The following is an 18,339-nucleotide window of genomic DNA, read 5'->3' on the forward strand; positions in this document are numbered from 1 at the left end:
ATTCTACGATTCTCTGTGATTATGTCCTTAAAGTCCTTAAAGTCTCATGTTAGGCAATAAATAAGAATGTACCATTTCACAGCCAAGTTCTTTCTAAGGATGGAGGCAACTGATGATTAGTTTTATTTATTTGACACATATGTTCTGCAGTCTTCGCTAAACATTGAGGACTCAAAAGTGATAAATATTACCAGAGGCAAAAAAAAAATCCATCCTTCCTCAATCTGTGACAAATCTGAGTCAACAGAATTCTAAGGCAAGGACAGGCAACGAGGGAATCTTATTCAGTTATTTTCTTAAAATGTAAAAAGAAAAAAAAGCAATGTGGTATATTAATTTAAACAGTGATCCCGGATGTTCTAATCAGAATCCAAGTGTGCTTCTGTTGAAAATATTTCTCCCTTTAAGAACTCAAATGCCTCGTCTTTCTTCAGTTTCTGGAATTCCTGGTAATGAACCTGAACAGAAAAAAAGGAAGGATGAAATCATGTCAGTTTTCATCTGAATTACAAGAGACCTGTAAATTTTAGGTGATTTATAAAGAATAAAGCAGGAATCCCAATCGGCCGCTTCCCCGCCTGTCAGCTGTGCAAATATTAGGGGAAATAAACCAGAAGGAAAGAGGCGCTTGCTTGACCAGCTCAGTTGATGTGCTGGGAAGGTTCGGCGTGTGTCAGCTGTGCAGCCTCAGCAAGCCTCTGGCTCATGAGGAGACCGTGCCCAGGGCCTAAGAAGAAGAGTTTGGATTTGATATCCCGCTTTATCACTACCCGAAGGAGTCTCAAAGCGGCTAACATTCTCCTTTCCCCTCTCCCCCAAAACAAACACTCTGTGAGGTGAGTGGAGCTGAAAGACTTCAAAGAAGTGTGACTAGCCCAAGGTCACCCAGCAGCTGCATGTGGAGGAGCGGAGACGCGAACCTGGTTCCCCAGATTACGAGTCTACTGCTCTTAACCACCTCTTAACCAGATCAGATGAAAGCTAGATTGAGGGGGAAAGTGTCAAAGAGAAGTATTGCTAAAAGAAACCCTAACAGGATAGATATGCAATGTGGCTTACACTTGCTTCGAACACCAGCGGTGGGACCTTGCTAGAGGCTGTGTAAACACATCTTATGTTATGGGACATGTACATAAATGGCAGTTAGGACCAGGGTTGTCCCGGCAACTAGCGGTCACTGAACCCAATCTCCTTTCCCTTCCTCCCCCAAAACAAACACTCTGTGAGGTGAGTGGGGCTGAGAGACTTCAAAGAAGTGTGACTAGCCCAAGGTCACCCAGCAGCTGCATGTAGAGGAGCGGAGACGCGAACCTGGTTCTCCAGATTACAAGTCTACCGCTCTTAACCACTACACCACACTGGCTCTGAAGAGGCCACACTGAAGAGGACGCCAGGGCTCGCGCAGTTAGGGGCAGGAGCCTTCATTATCTGGGGAGGGTCTCGGCAGGCAAGGAGTTTTCTCAGCTGACACACGGAGTGTTCCCCATTTTATGTGATTTAGTGTATACACACGGGGGCCAGGAATGTCACCCGCACCTCATTTTGTTTTTAAATTTTTCTTACAACCTGCTCGAGACTACTAAAATTAGTAGTTCCACGTTTTCTGATGGAGCAGCATTTTGGCTTCTCTTACCAGAATCACGCGATAGCCCAGAAGACGCAGGTGTCTCATCCTCATGGCCAACCTCCCTCGGGGATGTTTTGACGCAAAACAGAGCGCGGACGCAGGAGCACACAGCACGGCTATCCTATAACCAAGAGAAGCAGTCATGATGTCTACAAAAGTCATGAACTTGGCTGCACTAGTCTGAAGGAAACTGCACTAGTCTGAAGGAAACTGGGAGCTAATGTCTCCCAGGACATTCTATCAAAGATCTCAAAGCAGCTGTTTTATTACAGAGAAATTTCAGGAACAGACTGGAAAGAGAAGTTACTGAATTGGAACTCATTACCAAGCTTAAAACCATGGAGCCCCCTGGGATGAATAGAGACATCGGATTCTTATCTCATTATGCATGATCAAGCTTTCTTTAGCGCCTCAGTCCTTGCTTCCCCCCCCCCAGGACTAATTGCAGTCATCAGCAGCCGTTAACAGCCATCCACAGGTTTACCACTCCCATCAGCCCATCACCCATTCCCACCCACCCCCACCACCCTCTGTATATATATAAGGGTCTGACACTTCTGTTTCAAGTGTATCTGAAGAAGTGTGCATGCACACGAAAGCTCATACCAAAATAAAAACTTAGTTGGTCTTTAAGGTGCTGCTGAAGGAATTTTTTTATATTTTGCAGCTAACAGTGTACTGAAACATGGGGCAGAAGGTCCTTATGCATGCATGTTCAGTGACAATTACATTGACACCTATTTTCTTCTTAAAAAACACGTCGCCACTTCTGACTCGCAAGGCACTCTTGAGAGTGTCCAATGGGGGGTTGTCAAAGCCTCACATTTTTGGTTTTGTTATCAAATTACTTGCCACAAACTATCAGGTGAGCAAGTGCCTATGATCTCTTTAGTAAATACATTTGTAATACAAATAGCCCAGAAAATAAGGCAAAATGTTTGTTATAGCTCTCCACTGAAATTATGTTTCCAGAACATTCTGACTAACCTCCTCACTAAAGTATATGGGCCACCCACCCAAATAAATTAACTTTTCATGTCTTTGAAGATTAAGAAAGCTGAACAGTTGAGGCTGGAGAAAGCCCATGAAATAAAAAAAAAAACCCTGTGCTCAAGCTAAAGTTACCTTTGAATGTCAGACTTATCTGTCACTTCAGCATTTGGTATCACTATTCCCTTCTCTGCATCCATTAAGATTTCAAAATCTGAAAAAAGGGAAAATATTACATTCTTATAAAATAAATTGTTACAAGACTGCACTCTATTCAGGAATGTGCAGTAAAAAGAAATTGTGGTAACAGTAGTGTTTTAGTAACAGTTATACCAAATATACATGATCAGGGCTATAATTTTTTACAGCCACTAATAAAGGCAACTACAACTCTTGCAGCAGCCTGGGGAAAGGTAGGTTTAAATGGGAAGAAATAGAAATTGCAGATATGAGCCACAATCCGGCACACGGTGGATATTTTCCTCAGACCATGGGAGTGGCATTAATTTGTGCCAGGTGCAATCCAGGCATTTATTTCCAATGCCATGCTATTACCCAGAAATGAAAGATGCACAAATGGATAAAATGGGCACCCTGGCATGCACAACACTAATTTCTCTCACTGCTGAGAAAGGAATCAAAGAAGTGTACCGCTGGAAGGGACCCAGAGGGTCATCCTGTCATCCTTGCAATGCAGGAATCTCAACAAGACCCACACTCAGGAGGGATTTGGCAAAGGGCAAGAGCTCCTCTCTTTCTGGCCCACTGAAATTAGCAGAAGTAACCATCTCTCCCCACCAGATGACCAGCATGCACAAAGCTTATGTGGTGGTTAAATTATCTCTGGTCTTTTTTGAGCATTTGTTTTAATCTGTTTGTGGAGAGACGATGCCATTCATGCCGATTATCTTGTGGGATGTTTACTTGTCTTCCCATCAAACATTCATTTCGTGCCACAATTTACATTTCCTGGTCACTTTCCAGATTGCAGGAAGTCAAGATTCTTTGTTACGATTTGTTGTGCTAGGACAACAAACTGCTTTAATCTACTTTAATCATGCACAACCATAGATCACAACAAAGCTGCTACTGGTAAGTTTCTGCTCAAGCCAAGTGCCTCTTTGTGCTCGTTGCTCCTCTCTTCCCACTTTGCCCTCCTCAGTTTTCTGCAAATTGCCATTATTTTGTAAAGGCAGTAACCGTAATGCGCTCTCCCATACCTACGGAGAAACTGTGAACCACTGGTACGTTTGCTCGAAACAGACTTTCATCTCCCAACAGTGTGAGCAGAACATCCTTAACATCAGGAAAACTAAAAGCAGAGGATGATGGTCGTTCCTTCACCAATAAGGCTGCTGGCTTGGTGAAACAATTCCCATCGAGTTCTAAACAAGCATTTATGGTATGCAACATTACTGCATTCTGTTCTATATTCTGGTCTTCTGCGGAAAACAAAAGAAACAGCAGTATTATTTTCAAACAACCTTAACATACAGTTCTTCTGTAGCAGGAAAAGTCTTGATCAACAGTAGTTTAATATTTTTACATGACTTCATTGAAATAAATCTGCTCTGATGCCCTACAAAATAAACAAGTGGCTAGACCACATGGTGGTATTCACCTAGGTTTTACCAGAGTAGAATCACTGAAATTAATGGACAGGACTAAGCCAGGGCCGTTAATTGCAATAGGTTCTACTATGAGTAAAACTTAGGTGAATACAACCCAGAGGCTATAGGATACCTGGTCATCAGGTAGGGGGAAAGTGAGCAACTAGCACAGGGGAAGGAGGGGGATATAAAAGGAGAGGCGGGAGAACTGATTTATTTTAAAATCTGTTTAGACTGCTTATCTATAGGTAAAGGTAAAGGGGCCCCTGACCACCAGGTCCAGTCGTGTCCGACTCTGGGGTTGCGGCGCTCATCTCGCTCTATAGGCCTAGAGAGCCGGCGTTTGTCCGCAGACAGCTTCCGGGTCATGTGGCCAGCATGACAAAGCTGCTTCTGGCGAACCAGAGCAGCGCATGGAAACGGCTTTACCTTCCCGCCGGAGCAGTCCCTATTTATCTACTTGCACTTTGATGTGCTTTCAAACTGCTAGCTGCGCAGGAGCTGGGACCGAACAACGGGAGCTCACCCCGTTGCAGGGATTCGAACTGCCGACCTTCTGATCAGCAAGCCCTACACTCTGTGGTTTAACCCACAGAGCCACCTGGGTCCCAGGTGGCGCTTATCTATAACAGTATCCAAAAGAGCTTACAAAAATAAACAACCCACCACAAAACAACTCAGCGGCATCAACTGCAGAGTTACCACTATTCTACTGCATTTTACCTTGAGGTTTGCATTCTGGGGGAAATAAGTGATGCCCGCTTACTGCGGGAATGATGTACAGTGGAGTTGCAGATGGTGGCACTGAGGCAGAAAATAGTTGCAGTAAACACAGGACAATCAACTGGGAGTTAAACAGGCCCCAACTTTATTGATTGCAGGTGTCAGCAGGTTTTGGCATGGGCACTGGGTGTGTATCCCGACTGCTGGTTGATTTGGCAGGGTTCACCAAGGTTAAGGATCACACTATGGCATCCATCAAATCAGGGTGACAACCCCCCCCCCCAAGATCACCATTGCGGGGTGCTGTGGCCCATCAGCCCCCATTTTGGTGTCTGAACAGAAGCACCTCCCCACAGGATCCCTTTAAGGGGATACCCTGATCCCTAAGAGCAGAGTGGGGGGTCAAGCACCCCCTGTCCAATTAAACTAGGGATCCAACCCACTGCCGATTTATCCCCCACAAAGTTGTGACAGTTGCTATGAGGGAGGCAAAATGCTCAGACAGGCCCAGTTAGTCTGATGGCAGGATCCTTCCTGACCCCAAATACAGCGACCGAGGACTTAAATAGCAAAGTCCTTACACAGGGCTTGCCGCCGTATCCTTGGGCAGCCCAAGAGCATAAAGATTGGAAGGGTGGGTGAATCCAGCAACGACTGAGGCTGAGACCTGGGCATGGCTGGCTTTTATCGCCAGGGACTGGACCAGCAGGAAGAAGTCTTCCATCTGGTCTGCTCCCAAACCGTGCCCCCTAGCTCGCCTGCAGCTGTGGGTGAGCTCCAGCAATCAGCATGGCTGGGGGAGAAAAAAGCGATGCCCCAACTCGCTGCACCAGACCACAATCGTCACTTCTCTCCAGCTGACGGTAAGTGTTCTTTGACAAAAAAGCTTCTGATTTTTAGTCATCCAAATACCCATGGAAAACTACATTTTGTAAATCACTGATTTCCTGTTTCGTTTATTGAGGCATCTGTCACCCAGATTAAAATATTTAACAATAATGTGGGGGGGGGGAGTTCCATTGCGGAAATGGGAACTATTGAGCTCATGGAACTGTTTTGTTGGTTGCCACCCACGTTGGCAAATCAAGCACCATGATGCACCCAAACTTTCCTTGTTTTTTTATGTGGGGACAAGGAAGAAAACAACTGCAAAACTAATACACCAAACCACTATAAGTTGTATTCGAAGATGAGCGTGTAATGCACTTTTTAAATTATGGGATGAATTTAAGTAACTCTAAACACAGTATTGATTTTGCAAACAAATAAACACAATTTATACACAATCTAAAGCTGTGGCATCAGCTTTCATTTGCGGAAGTATATTAGTCGAGATGAATATCTGACCTGCTACCAGACTGTGGAGGATTTCATCTAGGAGAAGCTGCTTAAGTGCAGATTGGGGGAAGTATCCTAAAATGCAGAACGAATATACAGCTTTCAGCAAGTCCACGTTAGAGATCTTGGGGAGATACTTATCCAAGACGCTATTCAGTGCCTCAAGGAACCTTTCAAAACGTGAGAAAAGAATACTGTCAAGCACAAATTCATGACTTAATTAACAATATACTCTGCCTCACTACAGATATAGAGAGCTATGTAATTAATAAATATGACTGGCTGACAAGACACAGATGCTACACACAGACACACAAATAGTTTTCATCTGAGAGATAAAAGTTCCCGTTTTCTAATGGAAATGCAATCTCCCACTGATTCCAGTGTACAAAGAGCAACTTACGTTTTCACAGCCTGTCCCATCTTATATATGTGTGAGTTGGTTTGCTCTGTACTTGAGTGGGGGCTTCTGTTTTAATATTAACCAGGTCCCAAATTTTGTTTAGGCAGTCAAGTCACCCTAATTGCATCTTTTTATGTGGTGTGATAAGTCCCATGACAATGTAGACACTTCTAAGAGGCAGACAGTCCTATATGCCTTTAATTTTATGTATCAATCACAGGAAATGCAGTTTTGTACACCAGAGGCACCCTCAGCCATTCCTGAACGGCCACTAAAATCCACACAGAGCCAATTCATATGAAGGCTCCATTCCTAGCTGCGACTGGTTATAGGCACAGCCAATGGTCTTAGCCCAAAATATCTGGAAGGCTGGCCTAAGCCACCATGCCAATGCCCGTCACATTTGAAGAATCTGATAGGTTAATTCTGTGGCAAAGAGTGGTATCGCTATCTGGGCTACATTTCTCCATTAGCTACAGTGGTACCTCGCAAGACGAATGCCTCGCACAACGAAAAACTCGCAAGACGAAAGACGGCAAAGGAAGATCAGCTGTCAGCGTGGGAAGCTGACAGCTGATCTTCCTTTGCCGGGGGGGACGGAGCCGAAGCACGGCGGTGCGGTGGCTGCCCCCGCCTGTCTTCCCCCTGGCTCGGGGAAGACAGGCGGGGGCAAGCAGCGCCCGCCGCGCTTCGGCTCTGTCCCCCAGGGAAGACAGGCGGGGGCAGCCACCGCACCGCTGCGCACACAGCCGGCATGGGGCGGGGCTTCGGAGAAGGCGTAGCACTTCTCCGAAGCCCCGTCCCATGCCGCCGCCAGTCCCTGGAGCCCACAGGAACGCATTGATTAAGTTTCAATGCATTCCTATGGGAAACCGCGACTCGCAAGATGAATTTTTCGTAGGACGAATTGAGTCCTGGAACAAATTAAATTCGTCTTGCGAGGCACCCCTGTACGATGTAACACAATAATAAACTTGCTAAGCCAGAACCTACTCCTGTTTTTGGCTTTTGGGGGTGTGGTTGAGATAAGAATAGGCTCGCAGAACGGTCACAAGGTCCCTCATGCTTAAGCATTCAGGATCGGACGTCACTTTCTCGGCAAACGCATCCATCAGATCAACCGGTCGAAAGCCCACATTCTCAAAGGCAGAAAGAAACAGGACTGCCTGAAATCAAAAGAGAAGTCTGCATAATATGCATGTATCAAATGCGCTACTGAGACAACCGGGCTGAAGACTTTTCTTAATATAAAACTATATTCAGCTGAAATATGTGTGACTGAAACAAATGCACATTCTTGCCCAGTTTATGGCTCCCTTAATTTCCCACCACCTCCTCTGCTGTGCCCCCTGTATCTAATTTTTGACACACACACACACCCTTCATTTTGGAACATCAGATTGAAGAGGCAATCCTAATTCCAGCTGGCAGCAAGCAGTGCTCACACTGGCCAGGACAGATTGTGGGGTGGAGCGAGGAAAAAATGTCCGTGTGTCACACCAGCACCTTAGCTGACACAGCAGAGAGGCCTGGATTGCGCACTCTGCCCTCGTAAGACGGCAGCAGGGGCTGCACAGGAACCAGCAGATCACGTGATGGCTCAGTCCTGCCTAATGTCTGGGGGCGGGGGGTTCCACAGGCTACAGCTCCCAGCAATACCACGGGAGGTAGCTTAAGCCCACCTGCCCTTTGGGTGGGTACACTGGGGCACTCCTTGCTGGCGGGGCTTTCCTGCTGATGCCAGACCTCCCTCACTAGCAGAAGCAGGCAGACCAGGAGTTGGATTGCTCTGCAAACAGCATTGCCAGTAAACACAACCTGGACTAGATTATTGCAATGAATTGAATTATTGTCAGGCTGCCCCGGTGAATCTGGAGGTCTGAAGCTGATTATTCAGAGTTAGATTATCTTCAGAGTTAGAATATCCCAGCAGATATCAGCCATGTTTGCGGGTAACAAAAAGCCACAGCTAATGCAAATCAAGGTTTATAAGCCAACAACCATGGCTTAGGAAGTGTTTCTTTGTGGTTAATAAAGCCATGGTTAAGCTGCTGGGTCAGGTCTGGACAATCCAATAAACCAGTTTAATAAACCATGCCTTAGCATTACATGTAAATCAAAATGCTGAGAAGTTAACGCTTGAATGAATGCAGTCTGAGAACTACAACTAGCCAGCTCCATACTGGCATCAATTTTCTATTTAAAAGGCCAGAAATGTGCAAATTAATATTGTTATCCCAAAGTTTACCTGCTTTGTGTCCCACATATAGAAGACGGATGCTGCATAATCTGCTATTGCAGAACAAAGCTTGCTGTTGCGGTACAGGAGGTCTTTGCAAGACCTCAAAATATTCAGCAGACGCCGAAATGGAGTTCCAGGGATACCCTCTGAAACACACAAAAAAATAAAAATAGAAATTGCACTAACTGCGCATTGAAGTAACCCTTGAGATGGAAGTATGCATTTCATTTGTTAAAAGAAACGTCACCTAAAATCACAGCAAAACATACAAGGTAATGGAACCAAGGAGCTGCTTAAGATAATAAAAGGGACCAGTTAACTCAGGAGTTTTTGATCTTCCTCCTTTGAAGAGCTGAAGCCACGCCATACAACAAACCATTCTTAAAACATTCCTCAACATTCCTCGGTTGCAAATTCTGCTTGTCTTGTGATAGTGGGGGCTGCAGTTACAAAGTAAATTGAGCCTCACCCACCCACCCACCCCACACTTGGGACTCACAGAATTAGCTGCATAGTTCTTTGGATCCTGGTCCATATTATTTTGGACCAACCCTCTCAAACCATGGCAATTGGACAGATTCAAACACAGTATAACAACATGCAAAGTTGCAGAGAACAGTTTTCCTTTGACTATCCAAAATCCCTGTTTCTCTCTTCTTTTTGTGTTCCTTGGCAGATGGCTCTGCTCTCCATACTTTCTTACTAAACTGTTGTCCTCCTTTAGTTTAAGCAAGATTTTTTTTATAAAAAAAAGACAAAAATTCTTACATTTTTTCTGACTTACCTATTATTTTGTTACTGCAGGCATTCAAGATTGGAACAGAGCGGTAGTTCATTTCAGCCAACAAGGTGAACATGTGCTGAGCATTTGGGACAGTAAGTTGGTCTATGTGATACAAAATCTTGTTCTGAAACAAAACAGATTTGAATGAGACAGAAATGTCAATGTCCAAATACGATCCGGGTTGATGAGAAAATTGTCCATTGTGATAAGGAGAGGGGCTCTCTCTCTCTCTCTCTCTCTCTCTCTCTCTCTCTCTCTCTCACACACACACACACACACACACAGTTCCACTACTTTTTTATGAGTATCAAATGGCTTATTGGAGTTGAAAGTCTGAGGAAGTTCTCAGCTAGTCCAATTCTCATCAGGACTGGAACAGATATCTATATCCTTTACTGTATGCTGTTCGTTGAAAGAAAATTGTATCGTTGGTATTTAACACCGACTAAAATTGCAAAAATGTATAAACTGAGTTCAAATTTATGTTGGAAATGTAAAGAGAAGGAAGGCACTTTTCACCACATGTGGTGGACACGTCCACTGGTAAAGGCTTTCTGGGAGATGATATATAATGAATTAAAGAAAATGTTTAAAAACACATTTGTAAAAACAAAACAAAAAACCAGAAGCCTTTTTAGGTATAATAGGCGAAGAGAGACCAAGAGAAGACAAAAGACTTTTTATGTATGGAATAACAGCAGCGAGAATGCTACCAGCCCAGAGATGGCAGGAAGGAGAAGTACCAAAAGAAGAAGAATTGCAGTGAAACTGATGGAGTATGCAGAGATGGCGAAACTGACGGGGAAGATCCGAAACCAGGAAGATCAAGTATTTTCAAAAGACTGGAGTAAATTTCTAATTTATTTAAAGACCACTGTAAATGGTTAAAATCATTAGCAGGGGTGTAATGACACTTGTAATGTGGAATTCCTTATGATAACTATGGATATTTAATAGATGGATAAAGGTAAAAGATGCAGCAAATTTAATCTTAAACACGGAACCCATGGAGGGAGGGAAGGGGGCCTGAATGTTCAAAAGAACCTTGTATTTTAATGTTTGAAATGGTTAAGTTAAAATGTATAAAATTGTGAAAAAAACCAATAAAAACGTTTTTTTTTAAGAAACAGATATCTATATCCAATTACTTATCAGTTTCCCCTTTCTTTAAACTGTACACTGAGACAGAAAGAATATGTTGCTTTCTTTCAAAATGGTTGAAAAAGGAACACTAGAGCTTCAGGCAATATTGCATTTACTTCTATTGTGCAGCTGCAATTATGAGAATATGATAAGAAATAAATGGATTCCTTATATTACACGATAACCACTCTCAAAACCCTCGGAATAATGGAAGCTTTTCCCTCCATTGTTAAAATGTGCTGTGGTCTGCAGGGTGTGGCAGTGTGGGAATCCCATTGGGGACTGCTTCTAATACAAGCTTCTAGTCGTAGAATGACTTACATACCTCTTCCTTTATCTAATGCTGTGCCAGTGGTGTTTTGCTTGTGAAACAGTATTTCCATTTCCTCTCCCCCTGTGCACCCCCAAAATCTTTCCCAGTTGGTCTCCCAACCCTTTGGCACGGATTTTGAGGATGGAAGCAGGCTAGAGGGGACAGGAGTGGAAGAGGAAGCTCTGTTGCACAGAGGAAGTCCATGGTGCAAGCAAAGCTGCAGCATCGGCTATGGGCCTATACCTGGATTCACTGAATGAATAACTCCATTTTTTACCTCCAGTTTTGCCTTAAGCGTGAGTGGTGCATCCTTCCCAAGACCCTTCATCATGTTTTGCAACATAAGTATATTTGATATTTTGGGGATTCTCTGCTCCACCAGTAATCTGTAAAGAGCAAGGGATTCAATCAGCTTGGAAAAAGAAGAAGCACACAGGACAGTTAACAACAATGACAACAACAACTTATTTCTACCCTGCCTTTTTCTTGTGACAGGGGCTCAAGACGGCTTACGGACAAAATAAAAGCATCTAAAAGCATAGGGGTGGGAAATCGCCCAAAGACTATAGAAAGTGGGCAGTTTCAGATGAGAGAATATGATCTTTCAGATAGCTTAGATCTAAAACATAGAGGGCTTTATAGGTTGTAACCCGCACTTTGAATAATAATAAATAATAAATAATAAATAATAAATAATAAATAATAATAATTTATTTATACCCCACCCATCTGGCTGGGTTTCCCCAGCCACTCTGGGCGGCTTCCAACAGAAAATGAAATAAAATAATCTATTAAACATTAAAAGCCTCCCTAAACAGGGCTGCCTTCAGATGTCTTCTAAAAATCTGGTAGCTGTTTTTCTCTTTGACATCTGGTGGGAGGGTGTTCCACAGGGCGTGCGCCACTACCGAGAAGGCCCTCTGCCTGGTTCCCTGCAACTTGGCTTCTTGCAATGAGGGAACCGCCAGAAGGCCCTCGGTACTGGACCTCAGTGTCCAGGCAGAACGATTGGGGTGGAGACGCTCCTTCAGGTAAACTGGACCGGGGCCATTTAGGGCTTTAAAGGTCAGCACCAACACTTTGAACTGTGCTCGGAAACGTACTGGGAGCCAATGTAGATCTTTCAAGACCGGTATTATGTGGTCTCGGCGGAATTGTGCCCAGAAACAATTAGTAGCCAGTTCAGCTGTTATAACAAGGGAGTTGTATGCGCCTTGTAACCAGCCCCATTCAACAATCTGGCTGCAGCTCTTTGAGCCAGCTGAAGTTTATGAGCACTTTTCAAAGGCAGCCCTACAAAGAGTGCATTACAGTCATCCAAATGGGTTGTAACTAAGGCGTGTGTCACCATGACCAAATCAGCATCTCAAGGAACGGTCGCAGCCAGAGCATTAGCTTCAACTGTGCAAACGCACTCCTGGCCACCAAAGAGACCCGGAGTATCCATGCTCAGGGCTGAATCCAGGAGCCTGCCCAAAGTGCAAACCTGTGTCTCCAGAGGGAGCGTTACCCCATCCAGCACAGGCTGACTTCCCTGTTCGGCCTTCCGACTGACCAAGGGCACCTCTGTCATGTCTGGATTAAATTTCAATTTGCTCACTCTTGTCCAGTCCATTAAGGATGACAAACACAGGCTTAGAACCAAGACAGTTTCCTTGCATTTAAGAGGAAATGCCTTTTAAAAATGGCAACATATGAATGTGGCATTTTAGAAAGGAATCATTTTGTTTTTGAAACATTAAGAGAGAAAAAAACACATTACTGTTCTTAAGTGGGGGACTGGTATTGTGCTTGCCTTATCTGTTCCCAGGCATCCCCATTTGATCATATCACACACTGTAAGTTAAAGAAAGAACAGTTATGTAGCTTGGGATTGTTCCTGGATCCATTACTAGAGCTCTGTGACAAGGAGGGCAATTCCAAAACTTGGTTGGTATGTCAGCTATTCCCTTTCCTGGACAGGGATGGCTTGGCCAGTGTGATCCATATACTGGTGACCAGGCATCCCCAAACTGCGGCCCTCCAGATGTTTTGGCCTACAACTCCCATGATCCCTAGCTAACAGGACCAGTGGTCGGGGAAGATGGGAATTGTAGTCCAAAACATCTGGAGGGCCCAAGTTTGGGAATGCCTGCTGGTGACCTTACAGCAAGGTTTTTGTAATTATTATTAATTACAAGCATGATGCCTATTAGAAGTCAATGTATTTTTTTCCCCTTACTGCAATCCAACTTGAAGAGCTTCCACATTCTTGGACTTTTCCATTCCTTGCAAAGTGCTTGCAACAACTGAGAGACATCGGTCATCAAATTCATTGAGACGTTCCTATTCAAAGCACAAGAAAACCCAATTTTCAGCAATCTTTCAGGTAAAGAGAGCATGTCTCCACAGAAGTACGTCTGAGAACTGCAGCCTCAAGGACAGTTATGCATTACAAATTTTACCATTTAAACAAATATTAAACAAATGCATTTTCATCTCCAGCTTTAACATGACTCAACTCAGTTGTTTGGTGGGATTACTTCTTATTTACTGTTGCGTTCTTCAAATTGTAAGTATGGCAATTGTTACCATGTGGAAATTCCTGTGTGCAAAATGTACATTAAGAAGTTAACAGGAGCCTTCAGCAACACCCTGTCCACCAGGAGCTTGCCACGCCTCTGATGGCCTGTGTATCTGGCAAGTTTCTACTGCTATGGGAAACATCACAAACATGCAGTGCGATATCACTACCTTGCATTTTTCACAGGGCTGCTGTGCCAACTGCCTATGTGGTTCTCTCATTCTCCTATCTATCCTTAAAGAGCAGTTGGGGAATAGATTCCAGAAGACTGTGTGCCACAGAGGTAACAGATAGGAGAGTTGGAAGAGGAATGAGCATTAAGGCTGCTCTATGACCTATTTTATAAGGGACACGGGTGGCGCTGTGGGTTAAACCACAGAGCCTAGGGCTTGCCGATCAGACGGTCAGCGGTTCGAATCCCTGTGACGGGGTGAGCTCCCGTTGCTCGGTCCCAGCTCCTGCCCACCTAGCAGTTCGAAAGCACGTCAAAATGCAAGTAGATAAATAGGAACCGCTACAGCGGGAAGGTAAATGGCGTTTCCGTGTGCTGCTCTGGTTCACCAGAAGCGGCTTTGTCATGCTGGCCACATGACCTGGAAGCTGCACGCCGGCTCCCTCGGTCAATAATGCGAGATGAGCGCGCAACCCCAGAGTCGGTCACGACTGGACCTAATGGTCAGGGGTCCCTTTACCTTTACCTTTATGACCTATTTTATAAGGGACGCGGGTGGCGCTGTGGGTTAAACCACTGGTCAGAAGGTTGGCAGTTCGAATCCCTGTGACGGGGTGAGCTCCCGTTGCTTGGTCCCAGCTCCTGCCAACCTACCAGTTCGAAAGCACATCAAAATGCAAGTAGATAAATAGGAACCGCTACAGCGGGAAGGTAAACGGCGTTTCCATGTGCTGCTCTGGTTTGCCAGAAGCGGCTTTGTCATGCTGGCCACATGACCTGGAAGCTATACGCTGGCTCCCTCGGCCAATAATGCGAGATGAGCGCCGCAACCCGAGTCGGTCACGACTGGACCTAATGGTCAGGCGTCCCTTTACCTTTACGACCTATTTTACACGATTATGAGAATGTATGTGGGAGCACTTTGAAAACCAAAGTATTCATTATAAAATCATTAGCTTAGCTTGCTAGTTTCCCTGACCATGCCAGATGAATGGCCCCATTGACAAGTCTGGAGCTCAATTCACTACTATATAACCATCCCTTATGTTCAGTGCAAGACGACAGTGTTTCTGTGACTTACCTGGCATACCCTCAGCAAGGTCTGAACCAACCGGGTGTTCTGTGGGACTCCCAGTTTCACCACAGCTAGAAGGCTGTATGCCAAGTCATCACGCCACATGTGTTTGGCCTCCTGCATCACACACTGACAGAGCTGGCTAAACTGAGGGTGCTCAAACATCAACCGTCTCTCATAATGTTTCTGATCTTCCGAGAGCTTTTTTGTGAGCATCCACATAGTGGCAAGACAAGTACTGCTGTACTTTCGAGCAGCTGGAAATTTTGAAGCAAGGTCTAGTACATCACTGGGAGATGTACATTTTTGAAGGCCATTAAAGAATTGCTGGGGCATCCTTTCTTCATCCTTTTCTTCCGCTGTACTTCTGACTTCCTTTGGGGATCCCGAGAAACCAGATGGAAGTTGGGTGGGTGCAACGGTCACTAGGTCAGGGTCTTGCACATGGTCATCTAAGAGGGCATCAGCAGTTTTCTGTTCATCTACATTGGTACCGTCTGCATTAATATTTAGGGTACCTTGAGAAAAAAATCTAACAGATGATTGCAGCCAGCAAGGAGACGCATACGACAGGTGTCGCCTCAGGTAAATACTGGGTGCAGCACTTTTAGGCCCATCAACCCCCAGTGCAAATGCTCTCTTTGTGGTTCTAGAAAAAGGACTCTGTGCATAATGACATGCCTGCAGCTGTCTCACAGTCCTTATAAAACAATCCAGGTTCTTATTCATTTTGCTCTTCAGCGCTTTATGATGACTTATTCAAAGAAAACAACTTTATAAAATTCTCAGAACACAAAAAAGGCAGTCAGAAGTAGGTCATGTAGATTACCTGTTAAATGAATTCAAAATGGTAGTTTCATGAACATAATACACTTGCAATATTACCATCAAACGTACACATATTGGCACAGTAGAAGAGGAGTTTGGATTTGATATCCCGCTTTATCACTACCCGAAGGAGTCTCAAAGCGGCTAATATTCTCCTTTCCCTTCCTCCCCCACAGCAAACACTCTGTGAGGTGAGTGGGGCAGAGAGACTTCAGAGAAGTGTGACTAGCCCAAGGTCACCCGGCAGCTGCATGTGGAGGAGTGAAGACGCGAACCCAGTTCACCAGATTATGAGTCTACCGTATGTGTGTGTGTGTGGTGAGTGTGTGTGTGTGTGCATGCGTGCACACATGCATGGTGGTTTTATATTTTGATCTTGTTCTGTGAACCACCCTGAGACCTCCAGGTATAGGGCAGTACATAATAATAATAATAATAATAATAATAATAATAATAATAATACCACTCTAAGAAAAACACAATCATATAGTAAATGGATTGATCTTTTCCCAACACAGAGGGGTGCCCTATTGTAGCTCTGATTCAAATGCGGGAGAAAGGAAAACTAGCAGGAAGACTCAACAAACTTGGCACCAGACCAGGCAAGTGAGACATGGACACTCTACTCCCATGTAAACCACATTCAACATTTTGGGAGCATAGCAGAGAAAGAGAAGCCTTAGTTGCAGTATAAATTGGAGTTCTTGGGAAAGTCCAGAAATAAACGATAAATTGCAAGAACTCAGGCCAAAAGAAGATGGATTTCAAAAAAATCTTCACAAAGTTTTATTGATGTTGAAGGCAAATAAAGATAAATTCCAGTAAAAATCAGGACAAGGCCCTGTTTCGACTATTCTTCATCAGCAAAGATTCACAGGTCAAAGTGTACCAAGTATGTTTGCCTTGCTAGCTCAAAAGCAGATTTTTGGTTTTATACTTTACTGCTTGTTAATTTGGCTTTTGGGGGTCTGATTACACCAAGCTGCTTAGGCTGACATTTCTTCTAACCATTTGATCTGTCTCAGTCTTGCAACTCTGCATATTTAGAGGATTTGTTGAGGAAGCCAGACGAGAGAAGTTTTTTTCTTAGAAAATACAAAGAGCCCTGCTGGAGTGGGCCAAAGGCCCATCTTGTCCAGTTTCCTATTCTCACCATGGCCAACAACAAGATGCCTATGAAACGCTTAAAGCAGGACCTGAGCACACTTATGATTTCCAATCATGGGTGTAGCCAGGATTTTTGTTGGGGGAGGGCAGAACCGATGTGATTGGCCAGTTAATTAAGTATTTCTATTGTTTTATTTGATGGCATGTTTCCAGCAGCTGATATTCAGAGGCACATGGCCTCCAACAATGTAGGCAGAATACAATCAATGTGGCTAGTAACAAATGACAACCTTATCCTCCTTGCCTAATCAATCCTCTTTTAAAAAGCTCTCCAAGCTGATAACTCTTATGGGAGCAAATTCATATAACATACCCAGCGCTGTAAGGGAGACTTGCTTTTGACTGTCCTGAAACTTCCAAAACAAATACAGCATGACTGGGTAACCACATTTTGAAGTTAGTGAAGTAATACACTTCATTATACACCTTTAGGTGCCAGGCAAAAAACGTTCCTTTTTATCCAGGCCTTTGGTGGATTTGATTGGCATCCTATGCCCTTTTAAAATGTGGTTCTTTTTTGCGGGCAGGAGGTGTTACTGGGTTGTTGCTTTTATTTTGATTATATATTTTGTGGTTTTATATTTTGATTTTGTTTTTGTTCTGTGGATCGTTCTGAGACCTCAAGGTTTAGGGATATATTAATTCAATAAATAGTAGTAGTAGTTGTAATAATATTAATTTAAAAAAAAACCATTTCGCTGGATGGTCCCAAGATCCATGTATTATTTACTCCTAAGCCTGTTCTTCTCCAGAAGGTATCCCGCAAAGCAGCGGAGGTTTAGGATCAGTTTTCGTTACCCTTAGATGGGCTATTTTCCCAGGTGGACGAGCCCCATCTGCCCCACACTTCCCTCTATATAGCAGGTGCAGAAACTGCTTTTTTGACCGTCAGACCCACTCTTGGGTCTCGCCCGCTCAATCCACCAGAGTCTGTCTTCTCCTGCGGAAGGATCGACTCCTTGGCCCCAATCCCCAACGGAAACACGACCCAGAGCGAGACCTGGAAGGCCCCCCCGGGATGGGCAGAGGTCGAGGGAGGGGGCTGGCGCGCGACCTCTGGTAACACCAACGGCAAAAAAAACCCCACCACAACAACGGGGCCTTTTGCCGGCGCTGACCCACACACCACGCGCCTCCGATCCTCCCCTCAGGCCGCCCCACCGGATCCCCGCACCCGCCTCTATCGGAGCCGCCAGGGGACGAGGGTCTGGCGCCGCTCTTTCCGACTCCCGCGGCTCCTCCTCACCGGGATCGCTCACCTGCCGAGGTCTCCTCACATGGGTGCCGCCATCGCGCGAGGCTGGCACGTGACCCGAGCCGGCGGGTGAAGTGGGCGGGGAGAGAAAGGAAACGGCCTCCCT

General features: G+C 44.7%; 1 protein-coding gene across 2 annotated transcripts; it reads right to left on the reverse strand.

The window, feature by feature from the left end:
* Nucleotides 1–110: 110 nt before the first annotated feature.
* FASTKD2 (FASTK mitochondrial RNA regulator 2) lies at nucleotides 111–18,297 on the reverse strand. 2 transcript variants are annotated; one of them, XM_035138134.3, is made up of 12 exons: nucleotides 18,238–18,297; nucleotides 14,990–15,812; nucleotides 13,395–13,498; nucleotides 11,451–11,559; nucleotides 9,718–9,841; nucleotides 8,940–9,079; nucleotides 7,685–7,857; nucleotides 6,298–6,458; nucleotides 3,838–4,059; nucleotides 2,753–2,831; nucleotides 1,634–1,748; nucleotides 111–458 (listed from the first exon to the last, which is right to left on the reverse strand). In XM_035138134.3, the coding sequence occupies exons 2-12, from the start codon at nucleotides 15,710–15,712 to the stop codon at nucleotides 360–362; spliced, it is 2,049 nt and encodes a 682-aa protein (XP_034994025.1). In that variant the 5' UTR covers nucleotides 15,713–15,812; nucleotides 18,238–18,297; the 3' UTR covers nucleotides 111–359. The 2 variants fall into 2 exon arrangements, with proteins under 2 accessions (XP_034994025.1, XP_034994033.1); XM_035138142.3 differs by having other exon boundaries at nucleotides 18,225–18,297.
* Between the last annotated feature and the right edge of the window lie 42 nt (nucleotides 18,298–18,339).

The sequence above is a fragment of the Zootoca vivipara genome, chromosome 1 (assembly GCF_965207765.1).
Source record: "Zootoca vivipara chromosome 1, rZooViv2.hap1.1, whole genome shotgun sequence".
Lineage (NCBI taxonomy): Eukaryota > Metazoa > Chordata > Lepidosauria > Squamata > Lacertidae > Zootoca > Zootoca vivipara.